We start from the raw sequence: 20,689 nt of genomic DNA, 5'->3' as shown, positions 1-20,689 counted from the left end.
CCGATCCAAAGTTTAGCCCCGAATGCCCGGAGGCTCACGAATGCCCGCCCTCCCACCCTCTCCTGCCTCCTCCTCCGCTGTCGTCTGGAAGACCCTCTGCTCGCCATGGCTGGAGTTTCCATTGACTCTGCCTCTAGCCTTTAAGCCCCGGATTCTGCCTCGGCCCGTGGACCCGTCGGCTCCACCATGGCTCCTAGCTCCCTCCTCTCCGCCGTGTGCCGGCTCCATCTGCTCCGCCTTGGCCCTCCGGATCTTCCCCATCACCCTGGCTCTTCAGCTGTCCGTCTCGGGCTCCTCCGCTGCCGTTGGTCAGCCCCATGGATTCGGCGGCCATTCCTCCTCCACGGCTCCTCGCTCCGTCGGCTCCACTGTGGGTCGCTGTCATGGTTGTGGCCTGGGTCCTGCTTGGTCCCTCCTTCTCCAAGTCCCTCCTGTCTCCTCCCTCCTTCGTCACCTCCCTGGACTCTGTCTGCCGGCCCCCTCCCAGGTGTCCGTCCTCCTCCTGGGCCGCCTCCCAAGTTCCCACCTGCCCCTCCCCATGTAGTTTCTACGGTGCAAGGACTCGCCTTCCAGGAGGGGGAGTAATGTCAGGATTCTGGACTGTGTCGTGTTTTGCCCCTGTTTCTGTTCCTGTTTGTCCTTATTTGGTCATGTTCCTGTCCTCGTTTAGTTTGATTATTAGTTGATTCCCCGCACCTGTCTATCCATCGTCAAGTCTAGTATATAATGTGTAGTCTGCCTCATGTTTCTTTGTCGGGTCTACTAAGTTGTGTTCGTGTATCATTCCTCGTTCCTTGTTCCTGAGTTGGATTTACCCCTGTGTCTTGGATTTAATAAAGACTATTTCATGTATTCCACGGCTCCGCGTTCCTTCCGGCAGCGATGGTGACAAATGGCTTTTGAAAATTCAGTTTTGCCATCACAGGATAAATTACATTTTAAAATATTTTAAATAGAAATGAAATGAACTTAAAATTGTATATTTAACAATATTTCTGTTTTTGATCAAATAAATGCAGCCTTGGAGATGTTTAGAAAATCATTATAACATCTAACTGACGTAATACTTTTGAATTATCGTGTACACTAGAGTGTGTTCTTTTAGTTATAAATTGGTTCCAATCTATTTCTGCCACTTGAATGATCCTGATTGTATCTGTGTCACGTAAATATTGTTCTGTTTTGTATCAATAATGCTTGTTTGGGGATCAAACATGCCTCCCCAAAAAGGTTGATACAGTCTAACAATTGGACCTCATATGCCAAGTAACAACAATAACGTGTTTTTGTAACAGTTTTTCCTGCCTTTGGCCAAAAGAGACTACATTTTAAATTACTGTGGGACATATTTATTTTTTGGCGTGTTTACAACCAATTTAGTTGCAGTATGAAGCCTGTTATTACACTTCGCATCTGTGTTGTTTGGTCACACTAGATGTGTCCAGAACCCTTGAAAGTGTTCATTTTGTTTGCATGGTTGTGTCACATATGCGAAAACTTGTCCCAATTGAAATTTCTAAGTACAAGCCAAGATGTTTTGGAAAACATTCAAGGTGTTCTGGCAGGATGTGGTGACATGAGAGGCTGCGTCTGTAATGGGATTGTGCACCTGTATGTAGACACTTGAAACGTGCTGGTTTGTTAACAGCATCATAAGTGTGTGTGTGTGTGTAGTCTGGTCCAGAGGCTCATGGCCCCGGGCCCTTTGCTCCCAGGCTGCATACCTGGAGTCAGCAGAATGACAGAGGTGACGATCAGAGAGCAGATGACCAGAATAACAAGCAGTGCAATCGCTATTCCCTTCCAGTTCCTCTGCGGAGGGTTACTTCCCACCAGCTCCTACAGAAAGAGATGGACAAAGAGAGAGAAAGCATGTGAGTCGATGAATGCAAATGGGAGGTTAGTCAAGGACAGTTGTGTGTCAGTGAGCAGCGCCTCCTGGGAAACTGCTGTTGGCCTAAAACAGGTTCTGCCACCATCTCTGTACAAAAAATAATATAAAAAATAATTTAGTGTGACATACAGTACTGTTCAAAAGTTTAGGGATGGTAAGATCTTATGCTCAACTGGGCAGCATTTATGTGATAAGAAATACATTCAACTGAGTAATTATGTGAAATATTATTCAAATTTTTCCAAAAATAAATAAATGTAATTTATTCCTGTGATGGCAAAGCTGAAGTTCAGCATCATTACTCAAGTCTTCAGTGTCACATGATCCTTCAGAAATCAGTTTATTTGCAAAAACAGGTAACTCCATTTTAAATTTTTTAAATTTAAATAACATTTTTCAAAAATCATTTTTTTTATTGTGTTTTATTGTGTTAGTTAGCTGTATTTTTTTAGTTATTTTTATTTAATCAAAATAACCTAACTGCAGTTTGATCAAGATTAATGGGAATGCACAATGAAAAAACATGATTTTTGAAAATTGTTAAAAACTGAGTTATCTTTTATATTAGGGATGCACCGATCCCGATACTGGTATCGGTATCGGCCCCGATACTGAGCTTCTGTACTCGTACTCGTACTCGTTAAAATGCCATACTAACAGCTGTCTAATTTTTTGGTTGATTGTAATCCATTAGGCTACATACCTTTCTATCAAAGTGATCTAACATTATCAAGCTGAATTTGTTCTGACCCAGTTTAAGTTTGAGTTCTTGTCATATTTTATTACCATTTTCTAAACTATAGCGAATAAACTGTGATAATGTGAGAAATGTTGAAGGTGTCTGAATACATTTTGGTTTGACTGTATCTATTTGATAAATGAAGTTAACCAACTAACATTATACATACTATTTTGGTTTCTGTACCCAATATTTAAAAAATGTACAAATGCAATAAAAATATTGGTATCGGTACTCGGTATCGGCAAGTACCAAAAATAAAAGTATCGTATCGGGCGAGTACTGGATAAAGTGGTATCGGTGCATCCCTATTTTATATATATAAATGTTGTAACTGTCACGCCCCTGGACTGTCCTCCCCATGTGCACTCCGTGACCTAGTATTTGTACCCCAGTCTGTGCAGTCTGTCTTTGTCGGGTCTTAATGGTCATGATCGTGTGTCAAAGCAGTTCCTTGTGTGGATTACCCCTTGTGTTTGGATTGCATTAAAGACTGTCACTTTGATCCACATCTCCGTGTCGTCCCTCCAACACAGTTCCTGACAGTAGCATTATAAATTTCTTTACTGTCACTTTTGAGTAATTTAATGCATCCTTGCTGAATAAACGTAGTAATTTCTTTCAATATAATAAAACAATTTTATTAAATTCAACAAATTTACTAAAGACCCTAAATTCTGAATGGTAGTGTGTATGTTGATTTTTTTTTCCCAGCAATGCTGCAAGATTTAGTTGTTCAATAAAGTATAAAGCTCTGAAAAGCTTGAGGGCGTTTTAATTTCTAAAGGCCAGAAAATGCATACATGATTTGTGTTTGCTTCATGTGTTGTGTGTAAGAACTATGTAGAGCAAAAATAACTTTTTTCCAAATGTGAGGGAACTTCACAGATGTTAAGCTTAAAACAAATTTTCTTGCTAAATATTTGGCAGTAGCTATAAATGAAACAAATTTGATAAATTAATGGTAGTACTATCCTCATGAAAACATCAAAATGAGCGTGACAGGAGCTATTTCAAACTAACAATCAATGGGATGTGAATAACAGACACTAAACTCAATAAATCAAACCTGTTTGTTAATTAAAATAGAGAACATTACATCTCTCACTCATACAGATGCTGCCAAAATATAGCAATTACAACAAGCAGACGGTCAGTAGACACAAAGCATTTGAACTTTAAGCAGAATGCATGCAAATAGAGCTGAAAGTAGCATGCAGCTGTGGTCTGTGTTCTCACAGCTGACGTTTTATTGGACTCAACACAGACTAATGGAGTGGAAGTCTAGTGGCGAGGGCGGCATTAAACTCTTTAAGGCCTAAGCTGTTAGTGACCTTGTTCCTGTCCTAATTGAATAGCACAGCAGACATCATTAGCCTGGAGATAACAGTAGCCAGAGCCTGTTTACCGGGACACCCATTACAAGGACTCATTAAAGTCCCTTTCTCTGTCTCTGTCTCTCTCTCTCTCTGTTTCTGTTCTTCAACACTATTTCTCTCTTCCTCTCCAGGGTCACCCAGGCGGACTCTTCCTCTCCGGTATGCAGACGGAGCTACTGAACATGACACGGCATTACAGTGCTAACCACCAGCAGAGCCTTTCACCCTGTTCTGCCCCACATATGCACTCTGAATGACAATAACAGCTGTTTACCCACAATGACCTGCTTCTTAATGATATGAGATACAGGAATGTATTAGTAATGAGCCTGATTAATGCTTAAGTGTGCACACACATAAATGGCAAAGCGCTTACCAGAATCTTAGGCCAAATAGGGGCTGATTATTTATGTTTTTCTTCTTTTCTTCTTCTCTACTGTGTTGTTTCATTTAAATAGTTAAATAAATACATGTAATATATTGCATTAGTACTATGTAATCTACATCACAGCTATTTATGCTTAAATAAGATGCATTTCAGAAATGCTTGACACATACGATTTTAAGCTAATGTGGAAAAAAAATGTGGGGAAATATTTATTTTAAATAGTTATTTTAAACAGTAAAAACATTTAACATTTTTACTGTTTTTGCTGTACTTTGGATCAAATAAATGCAGGCTTGGTGAGCAGAAGGGACTTCTTTAAAAAACATAAAAAATCTTACGGTTCAAAAACTTTTGACTGGTAGTGTATATATATATATATGCATACAGTATAAAGATCAGTAATCTGTATCTGTCACACCCCTGGACTGTTTTTGTTTTGTTTTCTTTCCCCATGTGCTCAGTGTGACCTAGTTTCTGTCTCCCATCGATTATGTCATTTAGTTCACCTGTGTCCTCATTAGTTGATCCTCCTCACCTGTCTGTCCCTCGTTAGCACCCCTATTTTAGTTGTGTTAATTTCACTGTTTGGGGTCCGGTCTACTACGTCTCTACGTGTGCTCCTGCCTGTTCTGTTCTGGATTTACCCTTGTGTGGATTTATTAAAGGCTATTTGCATTTATCTTCAGCTTCTTCGTGCATTTATCTCACCGTAGCGTGAGAGAAGACTGGACTTAGAAATAAAGTGCACGGCGTGTATTCCCGCGTTTTGTTTTTATTATGTTCGACCCTGAGCTCAGCCAGTCATCACCCCACTTCGCGGAGCAGTTAGAGCCCACCGCTGACGGAGAGCCAGAGCCCGCCGCGACCGACAAGCCATCGCCTAGGAGTGCGACAGAGCTGAGGATCGCCCTGGAGTCAGAGCCCTGATCTAGAGCTAGACACGCGACAGTGGAAGTGTCAGTAGGGAGCGAGGGCACAGAGGATAGCCCCGCCCATCGCACCACCGTGAGGGGTGAGCTGAGGTTGCACTCAGAGGACAATAATGTGGATTTATATGCTGATATGCCTTGTCTTCTCCCGCCATCATCATCTGTCTGTCCTGTCGCGACCATGGAGGTCGTGATTGAATCATCTGTCAGTCCTGAAACGACCATGGAGGTCGTATTTGAACTGTCTGTCTACCTGGAACTATCTGTCTGCCCAGAACTGTATGCCTATATTATAACGACCATGGAGGTCGTTCCCCTGTCACTGGCGCTCACGGTGCTGGAAGTGGCCTTATGGTGTGTGGGCAGCACACAGCCCAGCCTCCCTCTCCCACCACCTCTGTACCAGTCCTCACCATCACCACCGCTGTCTCCTGGCAGCCCCTCTGCTCACCCTCAGCCCACCATCTGTGCGGTGGGATCGCCGCGGGTCTGCCAGTCTCCATCGGCGTCATGGCTGGAAGATCTCTTGTCTTGGCTCCACCATGGCTCCTAGCTCCCTCCTCTCCGCCGTGGCCCGTCAATCCATGAGCTCTGCCGGGCTCCCTCGTCCCTCCGGCTCCACCTTGGTCTGTCGTTGATCATCCGCCGCCTCGCGACTCCACTTCTCCGGCTACACCTCGTCCCTCCGGCTCTGTCAGGCTCCTCCTTCCCTCCGGCTCCACCTTGATCCTCTGTCACTCCGGCTCCACCGCGGCCTTCCGGATCCCAAGCCATCTGCTCCGCCTTGGCCCTCCGGATCCTCCCCGTCACCCTGGCTCATCGGCTCTCCATCTCCACCACCACCTGCTCCGCCGCCATCGGTCGGCCCCCTGGAGCCGTCAGCCCTTCATCCACCATAGCTCCCCCCTCCGTCGGCTCCATCGTGGGCCGCCATCATGGCTGTGGCCTGGGTCCCGCCTGGTTCCTCCTGCTCCCTCCAGTCTTCTCCCTGGCTCCTCCCTTCATCTGATCTGCCTTGGTTCTCCCTGTTTCTTCCCAGGCTCCTCCCTCCGTCGTCTCCTCCCTGGACTCTGTCTATCGTCCTTCTCACGGGAGTCCGTCCTCTTCCCAAACCTCCACCTGTGTTGTCTGTCTGCCTTCCTGTCAGCCCTTTGCCATCCACTGTCACCATCCCACATCTGCTCCTTTGTCCTCCTCCTAAGTCCCCCTCTGTCCCTCCCTTTGTTGTTCCTGCGGCGTGAGGTTGCGCCTTCCAGGAGGGGGGCGAACTCACACCCCTGGACTGTTTTTGTTGTGTTTTCTTTCCCCATGTGCTCATTGTGACCTAGTTTCTGTCTCCCGCCGATTGTCATTTAGTTCACCTGTGTCCTCATTATTTGATCCTCCTCACCTGTCTGTCCCTCATTAGTACCCCTATTTTAGTTGTGTTCATTTCATTGTTTGGGGTCGTCCCTACGTGTGCTCCTGCCTGTTCTGTCCTGGATTTACCCTTGTGTGGATTTATTAAATACTATTTGCATTTATCTTCATCTTATTCGTGTGTTTATCTCACCGTAGCATGACAGTATCATCATTGGTTAAAAAAATAAAATAAACAACAAAACCAACAACAACAACTAGGCTAATAATAATAATAAATCTCTAGTGCACAATTTTTATTAGTCCTCTGGGGACTGTTCTTTTGAACTTTTTATTCATCAAATAATCCTCAATAAATCAATCAATAAATAAAAATCTATTTATCTTGATTTACACAAAAATGAGAAGCAGCACAACTGTTTTCAACACTGATAATAATAAGAAATGTAACACCAGCATATTGGAATGATTTCTGAAAAATTATGTAACACTGAAGATTGGACTAATGGCTTTCCCATTGCATGAATAAATTACATTTTGGTCACCTTTACTTGATCAGACGGTATCTTTTTGTGGGCTTTTTCAGAAAAAAAACAGCAAAATAGAACACTTTGCTATTTCAATTTCACTGAATGCTGTGTGTGGCCCTGGTTCTGTGAGACTAGACCTGCAGCAATGTCCTGCAATACAGTCCAGTAATGGCCAACACCTGCCCTCTCATAAGACAAACACATGGGGATGGGACAACCCAGATATATGATATCCATCCTGGGCCATTATCATAATGACCGTGCCATTACAGCAGCTGCTTAGTGAACACACCACACACTTGTTTATGACAAGCCCTCTGCCTTCCATTAAACCACCACAACACTTTCCAACCAGGAGAGCTATTATACTTTATAATGGCTGCAGTCCAGAGCACCATCATATTTATTTTAAATTTTTACCAGCAACTCAAAACAATACAAAAACCCACGCTGACCACTAACTACAGCATGCTTTCATACGTACAACACAAAAACACATACACGCTCACATTCAGATAATAATCTACTGCCATGTTGTGTGCACAAAGAGAAAGGATACAGAAAATAAATAAATAAATAAAAGAGAAAGTGTTTTGGCAGGTGTGAAATGAATACAGATCTGATGATAACAACAGAGAGAGCTCAGTACTCCAGCTTTCATTCCCTGATTGGAGGAGACTACAGCTTACAAAGCCAACGGGAAAAAAAAAACACTTGAAAAAACACACTACAGCCTGAGTGCAGCTCAGAAAAACAACGGGAACAGACAGACTGGAGGGAGGATGTGAGGTGAATGTATAAGCTGTATGTCTGTCTTTGACATATAAAACTAATCAATTACGAGTTCTATGTGCACTTTACAGATAAGTGTGGCCTGAATTACACATGTAAAAACTGCACCACTGCTAAACAGCTGGATGTAGAAATGAATGGAAAAAGATTTGCATCTATAAATAAACATATGGCGCTGGTGCATAAAACGTGACAATAACTTGACATTATCGTCGGCACAAGGGATTGGTGACACCCTGCATAAAAACACAGGACTTGAATGATTTGAATGTACAATACTGAAATTGTTCACTTACTGGTGGCACGCACTGAACAAAAATATTTACAAGTCCACTTAGCATGCTTGAATCAATGGCGAGCTATCATTTGCTTTCATTGAAATTCAGGGCAGAGTAAAGAGAAGTGTGTTGAATAGAGTACATTTGCATTGCTAATCTTCATTGTCTGAAGTGACCTCCAAAGGCTTTCAATTTTTGTTGCATCTTAGCTCAAGATTTACCCATGATTTATCTTTCTTGATTGGTGATTTCAGTGATAAACATCTATATTTCAAATATGCAGAGAGTTTTCAAAAAGTCTTAGGGTGCTTTCACACCTGGCCTGTTGTATGCCGTCTTATTGCTCTTCTTTGTAGTAGGTGCATTTAAAAAAAAATTTCCCAATCAATCCTGGACTCCTGCTCAAAATGATAAATTATTATAACGACAGCTAAAAAAAACCCCAACAATAAGCCTGCGAAGCTTTTATCGTTCCATCCTGACGGATGACATGCGTGACAGCTAAGTGGAATAAACCGTGGAACTTTGACCAATGAGAGAAGTTTACTAGCGCGTGACTTGTATTAAAAAATTTGGTCCGTTTAGAAACTTTGCGGTGTGAAAGCGAACCGCACCAAGAATAAAAAGCAACATTGTAAAAATTTTAATCCCTGTTTCGGAACAAAGCACTCGATCTACAGTTATGAAAGTCTGAGGCGTTCACAAACTGCCCACGGGCTGTTTACAGAGCCTGTTGCATATTGCAGATAAAAAAAGGCTAGAGGTTTCTCAAAACAGCACACTCTGAATCTGATCAGCTGATTTCTCAATTTCCGAAAATCACGTTTCAATCAGGCAAATCAGGTTTTTAAATCAGTCTTCTGGGAAACAAAGTCACCATGCTGCAACAATGAGCGCATCCATGGATGAGACAAGAGCTGAATTTGCCAAAGTATAATATTCATAATATAGAATTTTTGAAAGATATTCAAAGTTTTGTCTGAAATATTTACAACATGTAAATGACATATGCTTGATCTAATTTGCATATTCATGGTTTCATATTATTGCAGGCCCAATCCCAATTCTATTTTATACCCCTTCCCCTTCCCCTTCCCCTTGTCCCTTGAAACAGAGTGTCAAGGGGTAGGGGTGAAAATAGCTCCTACAAAACACACACCTATACTGGTGTGCTCATGTGCATTAGAGCCTTACCGTTCTATATTAATGTGCTGCTTACTGACACACATGCACACACACACACACACACACACACACACATATTGGAGATCGCACAGCTCACACATCCAAGAGCAAAGAAACTGGTCAACGCTGCCTTACGACTTTTATTAATAACAGTTTAAATACTGAATTGCTACATTATATTTTCCAGCAACGAGAGGATAAAATCACTGTTTTTGAAGTAAACTCACTCATTGTAAAGGGAGATGCACAAATGCGCATACACACAACTTTCATCTCTCTCTCTCTCACTCTCTCACGATTTGGCAATATTTGAGAAAAGCGTTTAGCTATTTCTAATTATTAGGAGGAATAGCGCCCCTCAATGTCTACGGTGGTTATCGCCTTGATCAGACATGAAAATATGTTGTGGCACTATCTGTAATGATATAACCTTAGCAACTTTAGCGATTTTTTGCAAACATTCTTTGAATAACATGACCGTAAATATGAACTCACGATTGAATGTAACATGAAACAAATGGTTACTTTTCATTAAAACCTTTTTTAATGCCAAAAATGCTTACATTTATGTCTTTTTGTTCGTTCGGGCAGCCATGTTGCCGCTGTAGCTGCTTTATGCTGATAATTCTCATACCCCTTTGTTTGAAGCTGGTCCCAAAAAATCTTCGTTTGAAGGGCTATCTGGCCTTTCCCCTTACCCCTACCCCTCCAACCAAAAGAGAATCGAGACACCCCTACCCCTTCACGTGAATGCACAAAACAGAGGGGTAGGGAAAAGGGGAACGGCTAAGGGGTAGAAATGGGATTGGGCCTAATTTGTGTCTTAAAACGTGAACTGTGGTCTCAATATATTTCACCATGTTGATATAACGCAATCCTTGGTGTTTCATTAAATGTCGGGAAAATTTCTGATTTGCCTCTGTAGATATTCTAGTGTTGTTTAGTGATGTGAAGAGCAAAAATTAGGCAACTGAACACACATATTATCATGCTTTACCAGCTGAGACAACAGGAGAACCTGTACAGAAAAAGAAGCAAAAAAGCAGAAGCCAAAAGACTAAAAACGAGTGTAAACATTGGTAAGGCATAGAGCCCGACCGATATATCGTTTAGCCGATATTATCGGCCGATATGAGTCTGTCGCTGATATATCAGTATGCCGCCGACATGAACATTTTTTTACAGAACATACAACGCAGATAAAATGCTTGAAATGGTGTAATTACTTAGTTTGTCCAGCAGATAATGCTCCATTGTTTGCTACTGGCGACCTGGATGAAACGCTTTAAAGCTTAAGTCTATGGAAAACCATTGAAACTTTGAACGGCCATATCTCCGTAAAGGCGGGGCAAATCCGCACCAAATTCGGGGGATCCCTTCAGCTCGAGGAACCCTCTGGAACGTGAATCAAGTGTACGTCTTGAGACAAGACGCCGCGTCGATAGCCCCCGGGGTTTGGGAGTTGCGGGTGGTTAAATTCGCGGTCCGGTGCCGACCGATCTAGCGATAAAAAAATTATATCGCGATACATATTGATATTGAATTATTGTCCAGCCCTACCTCCATCATTACATATCTTTGTCACGTCATTATAAGTGTTTGATCACCACATTTGAGTGATCATTGCAAAAAATGTGTTTATGTATATATATTCTGTTTATGTATATACTGTATTCTACATAGGCCTATAGTACCAGTCAAATGTTTGAACACACGAATGGGAAAGTGTCCAAACTTTTGACTGGTACTGTACTATAACACTTGGTAGAAGTATCTGATGACAGAGAATCCTGAGTGGTGACGCGCAAGATGATTCTTTTTTTTGGACAGGTAAGAGAATTAATTATTGAGTAAACATAAATACCATTGCAGTATCTGTACCTAAAGTTCACAAAGAATATCAATGCTTATAATACCTAAAGAACAACTGAAGGCACCACTAATAATAATCAAAAACAATGCATATGCCAAGTAATATAGTTCATTGACCTAACTGTCAAATGTTGCCAAGCCACACCAATCAAAGCAACTTGGCACCTTCATATAGAATTCAGCTGAAGTGCGTGTACAGTTATATAGGCTTTTGACATTACCAATTAGATTTTAGAGCTGAAATTATCCAGTTAATACGGTTTGCTTTGACATTGCAAAATTGGCAGTGACATTTGTGAAATATCTAAATAACAGAAGGTGGAGTTCCTTACATTGAAGCAGTTAATGCCATCACATTATACACAAAACATGGTACGGCATTGGGCAATAATACACAGGTGATAGAATATTATCACTCCTGAAGTATGACGCCTGCTGAGCACTTGTATCTTTAATGCGCACAAAAGCTCTACATTACCTGCTTCTACAAGAGCAGAGAGCGCAGCACAGTTTTAAGTGTCCTTCCATCACACTGAATGAAAGGAGGGTATAAATGTGATACTGCCCATGTTTCCCTACCTTTACTCGACTTGGAAGCTTCTCATCAGCAGGACTAACTCTGAGTCTAACACTTCCTATGGTTACCTGCTCTGAAAGACAATTACTTTGATAGTACCGCAGTATCAGGCTTTTCTAGTGTCAACACTAACTTACGGCAGAATCACTTGCAAATCTGTAAGTATAGGAAATTACTTGAGTGAGAGTAGATAATAGGGTTTAAATGATGACTCTCTTACATTAAGAATAACAGCTTAAGTAGTAGAGCAGGGTGTCTCTCTTCGAGACACCAGATAGAATGATTCCCAGTCCTAAGGTATAGCAGGGCCAAATCAGCTTTACAAATATTGTCATATCATCCCTATTATAAAAGGGATTTGATTATTACTTAACACAAGCTCTTTGCTTTTATGGAGACAATAACAACCATTCCAGAAGAACAGATTTCTGATGACTGGCATTTACATGCCAGATGATAGTCCTTCTGGATATGAGAACAATGGGATTTTACACTGGCTGTTGCTTGCATCAGACAAAACAAGCTTCGATCGTCTATGTACGTGAAACATAATACTGAAATTTCACACTTCACAGAGGCTGATTTGGAATTCATCATCGACCGGCATCAGAGAGCGAGTAAGAAAAAGAAAGAGAAATATAGAAAAAGAGGAGGAGAGAAGAAGCCCCCAATTCCCCAGCCTGCACAGCTCTAAATGCATTCCTGCTCTGCTCTCTTAGCTCTCAAAGCATTGTTCTGAGATATCTGGCAGGTTGCAATTGCCTGGCAATACCCTATGGAGGAGCCTGAGAGGGCATCAGGAGCCATTTGCTAAAAATCACTGCGGCGTCTGACTCAAAGAACACAAATTTATTCCTTTAAACTGGAAAATAAGATCCCAGTTTCATTTTTTTTTAAATTTGCCATTAAAGAAGGAATCCATGCTCTATGACGCATCTCAAAATAAAGAAGGGGAATTTTAACCCAGCCGCTCTCAGCTCTCACTGGTCTAAGTGCTCTCCCTGTTATTTCTCTCTTAGCCAGCTGAAAGACAGTTTTATGATTCTCAAATGACCTTAAGTGTAGATGGCAGGACGTAGTGACTTGTTGTGCAACTGGGGAACTGGTCTAAAAGGAAGATTAACAGTAAACAGGGGAAACCCTGTGATGGCATGTAATATGAAACGCACAATCAAAACCTGTCAGTCAAACACAGAATGAGTTCAGTTTACTGCCAATTCCGATTCTGACATTGACCCCACATCTAGATATGTTGTGTGCTATATAAGGTTGGTTATCACAAGCTACCTAAGTACTACATATTAATATATTAATTACAAATTAATCTAATTACAAAGAAAATGGGGAGACCAATTTTAAGAAGTGCTTTCTCTGATGTTGGTTAATGGTCACATGACAAGCAGTTAAATAAATAAAATATTTCATCTTTTTTCAGCAAGTGTATTATTTTGTTGTTATTTAAAATGTATTTTAATGTAACATTTTAATTTAACTTTTTTTTTTAAATTAAACTCATCCCACCTGCAGTCCCTTCACAAACCCCAATTTAGGAAACCATGATGTAATGTAAAGTTTAACACATTTAATGTTGTTAATAACAACAAGCTGAACATATATCCTTTATCTTTTTACTTTTATATCAATATGTCAATATGGGATATGCTTATCCTATTTAAATTGATGCGATAAACAAGTTAGGTCAAAAGTAATCAGAAAGTAGTCTGATTATATTACCTAAAATTTGTAATGTAGTGGATTATGTTACTAACTGCAATTGATTTAATGTCATTTAGAATCAGTAACATTACCATATAAAACAAGATTTTAGTTAAATCTCTCACCCCTAATACAGAGATTAAACACTCTGGTCAGTCCTCTATCTCTGTTACCGGTTGTTGTTAATGGTGCAAATTGCAATAAAGTCATGTTCTTCAGCAGACCAGGGCGTTGAAATGAAGGCTTTCTGTTCGATTGGGGAGAATGTGACAATCCATAAGTGAGGCTCATTACCTGCAGCGCAGACACCTCGTCAGTGAGTATTGAACATAAACGAGCTGAGCAACGCTTGTGTAACACGCCATTATTGATCAATGCACAGCGGGGAGCCAGTTCATCAAGCCATTCTCACTTTTCTCCAGCCGACTGAGACCCAGGAGTGGACAAGACATTTGTAGAGTTCAATCTAACATATCTTATCATTCATCTCCACCCATCACTAAGAGTAGAGAGAACTGGAGGTGTGGTGCAGAACCTTTGGTTCCCTATGATCTGCAATCATGATCATGATAAGGAGAATTACCTAAGCTCCAAGGTCAATGAATGCAGACAAATATAATGTCCAGAGCATGAGTAAGGGGTGGTAAGTTTCATCAAGGCAAAAATTCCAAAGAATGGAATGAATAACACAGATTGATATCTAACAAGGAATCAATATAAAGCTGCAGAAGAAGAAGAATGATCAAAAACAGATCAGGATATTGGATAAAGAATGAGGGAATGGTGATCTCTGATTAGCAGAGAAAAAGACAAGGACAAAAATGGTTGAAAGCATCCATCTAAACATGCTTGTTTTAACAAGTGATAAATAGACTAATTTGGAACTTTTTTCATATATTCTACACTAATTGTGGGGGATAATATGTATCATGAAAAGTGCTGCTCTTACAGCAGGGTTTGGAAGTGTCCACCTTAAGTATTACAGCATTTCACAGGACACATCTGCTGACATTTCGGATCATGTTTTGCTGCAGAACAAGAACTTCCAATCTCGCAAGAATGTTCCAAATCCATTTGTCCTGTTGCTGGAAGTAACAAAAGTACACATAGTCCATCAGAAACAGAATGGGGCATTATTTTACTGTTGGCGGCTCGCAGTGCCACTCTGCATCCGGTGTTGTATTATTATTATAATGGGTTCATGTCCAATATAGACAGGGTAGTCATTACTACTTTGATGGTAAGCAATTTCACATAGGGGAGGCTGATATTGTCAGGTATGTCAAATAAGACATACTTGGCTTTGAAGGTCCAGAACCAAAGGAGCAACATGTCCTAATATGTGTCTTCGTAAATAAGTCATGAGGCTAAACCCTACAGTCCTTACAGGGCCCTGAGGGTTATAGGGCTTCAGTGCTCAATTGAAAGACCAACATAGAGCCCCAGGCAAGCGCTGGGTGCTTGGGGTGACAACCAAATGTTGAGCCCCGGGGCAAAGAGATCACAGCAGAGGTCTAAGAGAACATGCCGCCTGCAGCCATGCTGGGACAGTCCACCTCCAGCTGGAAACCACTGAACCTGTGACCCACATCACAGACATACTGTAGTGACCTCAACATCTATGGCTGAAGCTAAATTTAGAAAGGCAGCTACCTGAAATACAGAGATATGTAGATCACAGAATATTGCATGGAGGGGCTGGGGACGTGTCATATGAATAGTTCAGGCAAACAAAAAAGTTATATGTCATCACTGTCTCACCCTCATGTCATTACAAACCTATATGACTTTCTTCCATTGAACATAAAACTAGTCAGAATGGGCAGAATGATTAAGTTGTTCGTTTTGGTACAATGAAAACATACAATGTCCAGGGTCTGTCAAGCAGTGCTGTAGTCGAGACCAGCTCATTTTAGTTCAAGTCCAGGTTGAAACTGAAACCAGAAGAGGTTCTGAACAATTCAGATAGCGTAAATGTGATTTCTCTGCAGTGAAACCTCTGCAGTGCACTCACAGTCAGAGGCGGACAAAGTACACAACTCCATTACTTGAGTGAAAGTACAAATACTGCTGGTCAAATATTACTCCATTACAAGTAAAAGTTGTAAAGACAGATTTTTACTCAAGTAAAAGTACAGAAGTACTTGCTTTTAAAAGTACTTAAGTACCAAAAGTAAATTTCCTTTCTTATGTCAATGCACTGTTTTATTGTTGTACGTAGTACTTGCAATACTTCTGAAGCAACTTAGAATACATTACACCTACTGAATACAGTACAGTGAAATCCTGTAAATACAGAGTGATAAGGAAGAAAAAAAATCAAACCTGCTTTAAAACCCGGCAACACAACTGTAGCTGTATAACTTTACAACAGCAACACTGCTTTAACAAAAAAGCAAAACAGCAAGACTTATTTGACATCAAAACAAACATTTTAAAAATGCTGTCTAATCGCTCTCGCTGTACTTTGATGTCACACACAGAACGGTCTGTGCAGTTCTGCTTCAAGTCCAACACCTATTGTGTTTTATTAGGAGATGCACAACAGTTCTTCTGTGGCTTTATAGGTAATATTTTCACGTACACAATTTAGCAAAATCAGACAATATTGTGTGTAATGTATACCACAATATTAACTTCTTATTATTGAATTGTTGTAAATAAATATCACATTTGGAACTGGTCAGTGTTCAAAAAATGCTGGGAAATCTCTTCATGTAGCCCTACAAGAGTGATTACTGATAAACTGTCTGAAAAAAAGAAAGTCACGTTTTAGAGAAGAAAAAAATTACCTACTGACTTTCAAAGCTGCCACATAGTAACGACTTTCTACTTCGAGGACCTTGATAGAAATGTAGTGGAGTGAAAAGTACAATATTTGTCTTTCAAATGTAGTGAAGTTAAAGTCATAAGTTCCCAGAAAAAATAATACTCAAGTAAAGTACAGATACTCAAAAAGTGTACTTAAGTACAATACTCAAGTAAATGTACTCAGTTACTGTCCGCCTCTGCTCACAGTTTACTTACACTACACAAAGTGGATCATATGTGCACTTTGGCACAGACCACAAAACTTTTCACAATGTTGTAACACTCAAGACAGGTTTGATCTTGAGTCCGAGTTAAGACCATGTCCAAATACTTCCAAGTTCATGACAAGACCAATACAATGAAAACATTGTCTTGGACACGGTCTTGAGTACATCAATATTGCCATCAAGCTCCAAAAAAAGGCGAAAAAGCACCATGAAGAAGACCATTTGACTTGCTACGCTCCAATGTTGATTTTATGTTTATTTTTCACACACTCAAACAATTATTAATCAATTTCATCTCCAGCCACTGGAAACACTTCACAGTACTTAGCGGATGTGTAGAAGGTGAGACTAAATATCCCGTAAATAAAATAAAAACACCATCAACACAGACTGAGAGATCAAAAGCATAGTGGAAGTTCTGACATTTCTTTTTATGTGGGATAGACAGATGAAGCATTAAATGGAGGTGGTATGGATAATGTGTGCGCAAGTCTTATAGTCTGTCTCTGGAGATAATAAAGAGCTTTATGAGACCCTACAGATGTTGCAGTTAGCTGCCCACTCTAAGCCAGATCTTCCTTTATCTGTTGTGATGCTAACCACGGCATGGTGGCGCAGTATATTGCATTGTCACCTCACAGCAAGAAGGTCCTTGGTCCGAGTCTCTGTTCCAAGCCAGGAAGCTCAAAAAAGTGGAGTTTGCATGTTCTCCACACAGAAAAGTGTGGAAGATGGATAGAAGTATAATTTGATGGATGTGGCTGCGGTATTAAGCAGGTCTCTTGAATTCAGTGTCACATTTTTTGGACTTGGGTTGCACTGTCTACTCACAGCAAGAAGGTCTCTGGTTCGAGTCCCAGCTGAGCCATGCAGCATTTTTGTCTGAAGCTTGCATGTTCTCCTAGTGTCTGTGTGGGTCGTCTCTGGGTGATCTGGTTTCATCCACAAGTCGCAGATATGTAAGAATGTAAATTTCAGATGTCAGTGTGAGCTCTCACGATAGGCTTCATCATCCCCACAACTCTATAGGACAAGCAGTTTGGAGATTGGATGAATGGATTTTTTGGACCGCAGGTGTTTGATGGATGGTTCAGTTTTAGATGTGGCACTTGATATAGAGATCTGATTTGCAGACCGGGTGCATGCTCATGTTTCACTGAGCTGGATAAGAGACTAATCTGCAAATTCTCACTCATTCTTCTCTTAATATTCCTGCCACGTCTCCAGTGTTTTCCAGCTAATGTTGAAATCGAGTAGGGTTTTACTGCTAAACAAACACGTTCTGCATCTGCGATGGATGCAGAAGTAGAAGGGGAAAAAAAGCCTCTAAACAGATAGTCTGTTCTCAAAAGATGAAGAAGAAGATGATAATACGCATAAAAGAATATCTCCATGACGCACACACTAAATCATTCCTGGCATACTTTTATTCTGCATGGATTGGCTGAACTGTTACAGAATTGTTTCTGCACCAATAGAGAAGACAGACTATAGCAGCTTGAACTCTGTCTGAAATAGGGTAAATAACGTCAATGACAGGGTGACCTCCAGACCTCCAGACACCCACAAACACACAAACATCTCTCATTTATTACACATGGGAAGAATGGAAGAACTGAGCCTTCACTACGCGAAGCTTCACAAGCTTTCTTATTACAACGCATTTTGCCATCAGCAACCATGAGAATTCATCACATTGAATAAATCACCTCAGAAATTATTAAATAATACATGGGTTAAAGGTGCATTCAGGAGTTCTTTAGCTGGCGTTAGTATTGCAGTTAAATACTGATATCACAATGATGGCATCTATTAATTTGGATCACCATAATCACACTGATACGTAGTGGTTAGGGAGTGGTTTACAAAACAATGAATACTCTTACCTGTCCAAAAAAGAAAAAAAAAAAAAAAAAAAAAACTGCTAACAGACCAGAATTATGTCACACTCACTGTGAACTGGTGAAAAGGGAGTGGTTTACAAAACAATTAATACTCTTACCTGTCCAAAAAAAAAAACTGATAACAGAACAGAATTATGCCACGCTCACTGTGAACTTGTGAACACTATAATCTGAATCAATATGTACACTATTTAACACTGATTTAATAACATGAATGTACCTTGCAGAGAAACATTTTTTTTGTTGGTTTTTTTTTTTTTTTTAGAAAATCTAAATTTTCAAACACAGGACTTAAACTGCACAAAACCTTGTCAGACAGAATTGTGGATGGCAATATTTGTCAAGGTTGGAGAGGTCATTAATGTTTCAAGAACTTGTTTAGCCCAAAAGACTAGCATTCAGGTGTAAACATCAAGAATATGAACAGGTTTTCTTAAGTTGCAAGGTTACTTAAAGTTACTTATAGTTACAAATTTACTTATATTTATAGTTACTTATCAAACTTACTGTTACAAAGTTAGAGTTAGAGCATTATTAAAATTAAGTGTTACCTTTAACACCTTGGCAGACTCAACATGGCAAGAGCATAATATAATATTCATAAAGACATTAAATTATAATCTAAATTATATTTTATACTAACAGTATCATTATTTTGTAAGAAACTATTTTTTAGAGAACCAAGGGTAACACTATACTCAAGTTAAAGTGTTGCAATAAGAACTTTCTACAAAATCAACTGAGGTGCAATTCAAACATCAGCATGCTATTGCTGTTTATGCTGGGCTGCTTATTCTCCAAGGAACATTAAGAATTGAAAAGCCACATAAGGAGGTTATGAGTGCTGTAATGTCACCCAACTAAGTGATGGTGACCTTGCAGAGGATATGCTTTTAAGTATTATAATTTAACAATAGCTTGAGTTTTTAATTAAAATACCCCATAAAACCACTCAGACACAAGAAACAAACAACTCAAAGCACAGGCTCCAAATAGCAGTAAGGGACTATGGCACTTATGATGTTTTATCGATCCCCTGCAATTTCTGGGGAAGATGCTCATAGCCATGATAAATTTCAAGATTTATCTTAAAAGCAATCTTGTTGCTGTTCTGCACTTGAAGGGAGAGGACAAAACAGTCTTACACACAAAAGCAACTTTTCTTCATTTCAAGTATCCTTTTTAGTTCATTAGTTTTGTTTGCTTCATTTCCATTGCAACCAGGCTGGGGCCAAACTCAATTAACATGGGCTCATCTACTCTCCGCCACCTGCTTTATCCACTTTATATGCATTAATTATGTGATGTATCCTCTCAGGACCACAACACATCACACTAATGCACATTACGAAATCACAATCTACACACATGAACCAGCGGCTGATTTGTCAACAAATCATTCAACACAAACACCACAGAATCTACACAGCAGCAGAAGACAGCTGTCAGCCCTTTTTGGAGTGATACATATCTAGTTCAGTCATTCTAAATTCTAAATGGCGCAGAATAATATGTCCTTTACATACAATCTGCTAGCATTCACATCCTTTACATGACACAAGCTGATTGGTGTCTGCTGATTCTGCAGCCAATTATATTGCTTACACTCTGAAACCCTCCATCTCCCCCAGCTCCACCTGTCTAGATCTGCTACAGGATTTATGTATGCTTATTCATGCAGTAGCATAATATATTACATGCTCACAATAGTAGCTAGTCATACTTGCTCTGCAGCAGCAGCGTGCATAGCAGTGCATAGCCTAGTCCACTAAGACCAAATACACTAAAGGCCAGGACATACCTAGTCTCACATAGCCAGACCTTCAGACTGACGGCAGAAGGTCTGGGAACTTCAGCCGCTTTGAATGGCCAAGGCCTGCCCAAGAGGCCATATGACTGACAGGTAAATGTCAGGGTTCTGTCTCTTCGGTCTAGTTGATTCATGGTTTTGTGACAGAGCCCTGACACTCCCGTCATGTCGTTGTTTTCATGTGAGCGTGCGGTTTCGAGAGTGCTCGAGCCATGCGCTCTCGTCTGCGTGTCCTGTTTCCTTGTTTCATGTTGGAGCGTGGTGTTCGGATCCCGGCACTCATGTCTTGTTGAGTTTCG

At 40.5% G+C, this 20,689-nt stretch overlaps 1 protein-coding gene across 1 annotated transcript in view; it reads right to left on the bottom strand.

The window, feature by feature from the left end:
- LOC107664663 (dipeptidyl aminopeptidase-like protein 6) overlaps positions 1-20,689 on the bottom strand; it is a 168,237-nt gene that overhangs the window by 100,193 nt on the left and 47,355 nt on the right. The window contains exon 2 of the mRNA XM_016455296.1: positions 1,725-1,839. Within this exon, the coding sequence (XP_016310782.1) occupies positions 1,725-1,839 (115 nt within the window). The remainder of the gene's footprint in view (positions 1-1,724; positions 1,840-20,689) is intronic.

Source organism: Sinocyclocheilus anshuiensis, unplaced genomic scaffold (assembly GCF_001515605.1).
Source record: "Sinocyclocheilus anshuiensis isolate Anshui unplaced genomic scaffold, SAMN03320099.WGS_v1.1 scaffold35, whole genome shotgun sequence".
In the NCBI taxonomy this organism is placed as follows: domain Eukaryota; kingdom Metazoa; phylum Chordata; class Actinopteri; order Cypriniformes; family Cyprinidae; genus Sinocyclocheilus; species Sinocyclocheilus anshuiensis.
The sequence above is the reverse complement of the archived record's forward strand: the minus strand, read 5'-3'. Positions and strand labels throughout refer to the sequence as shown.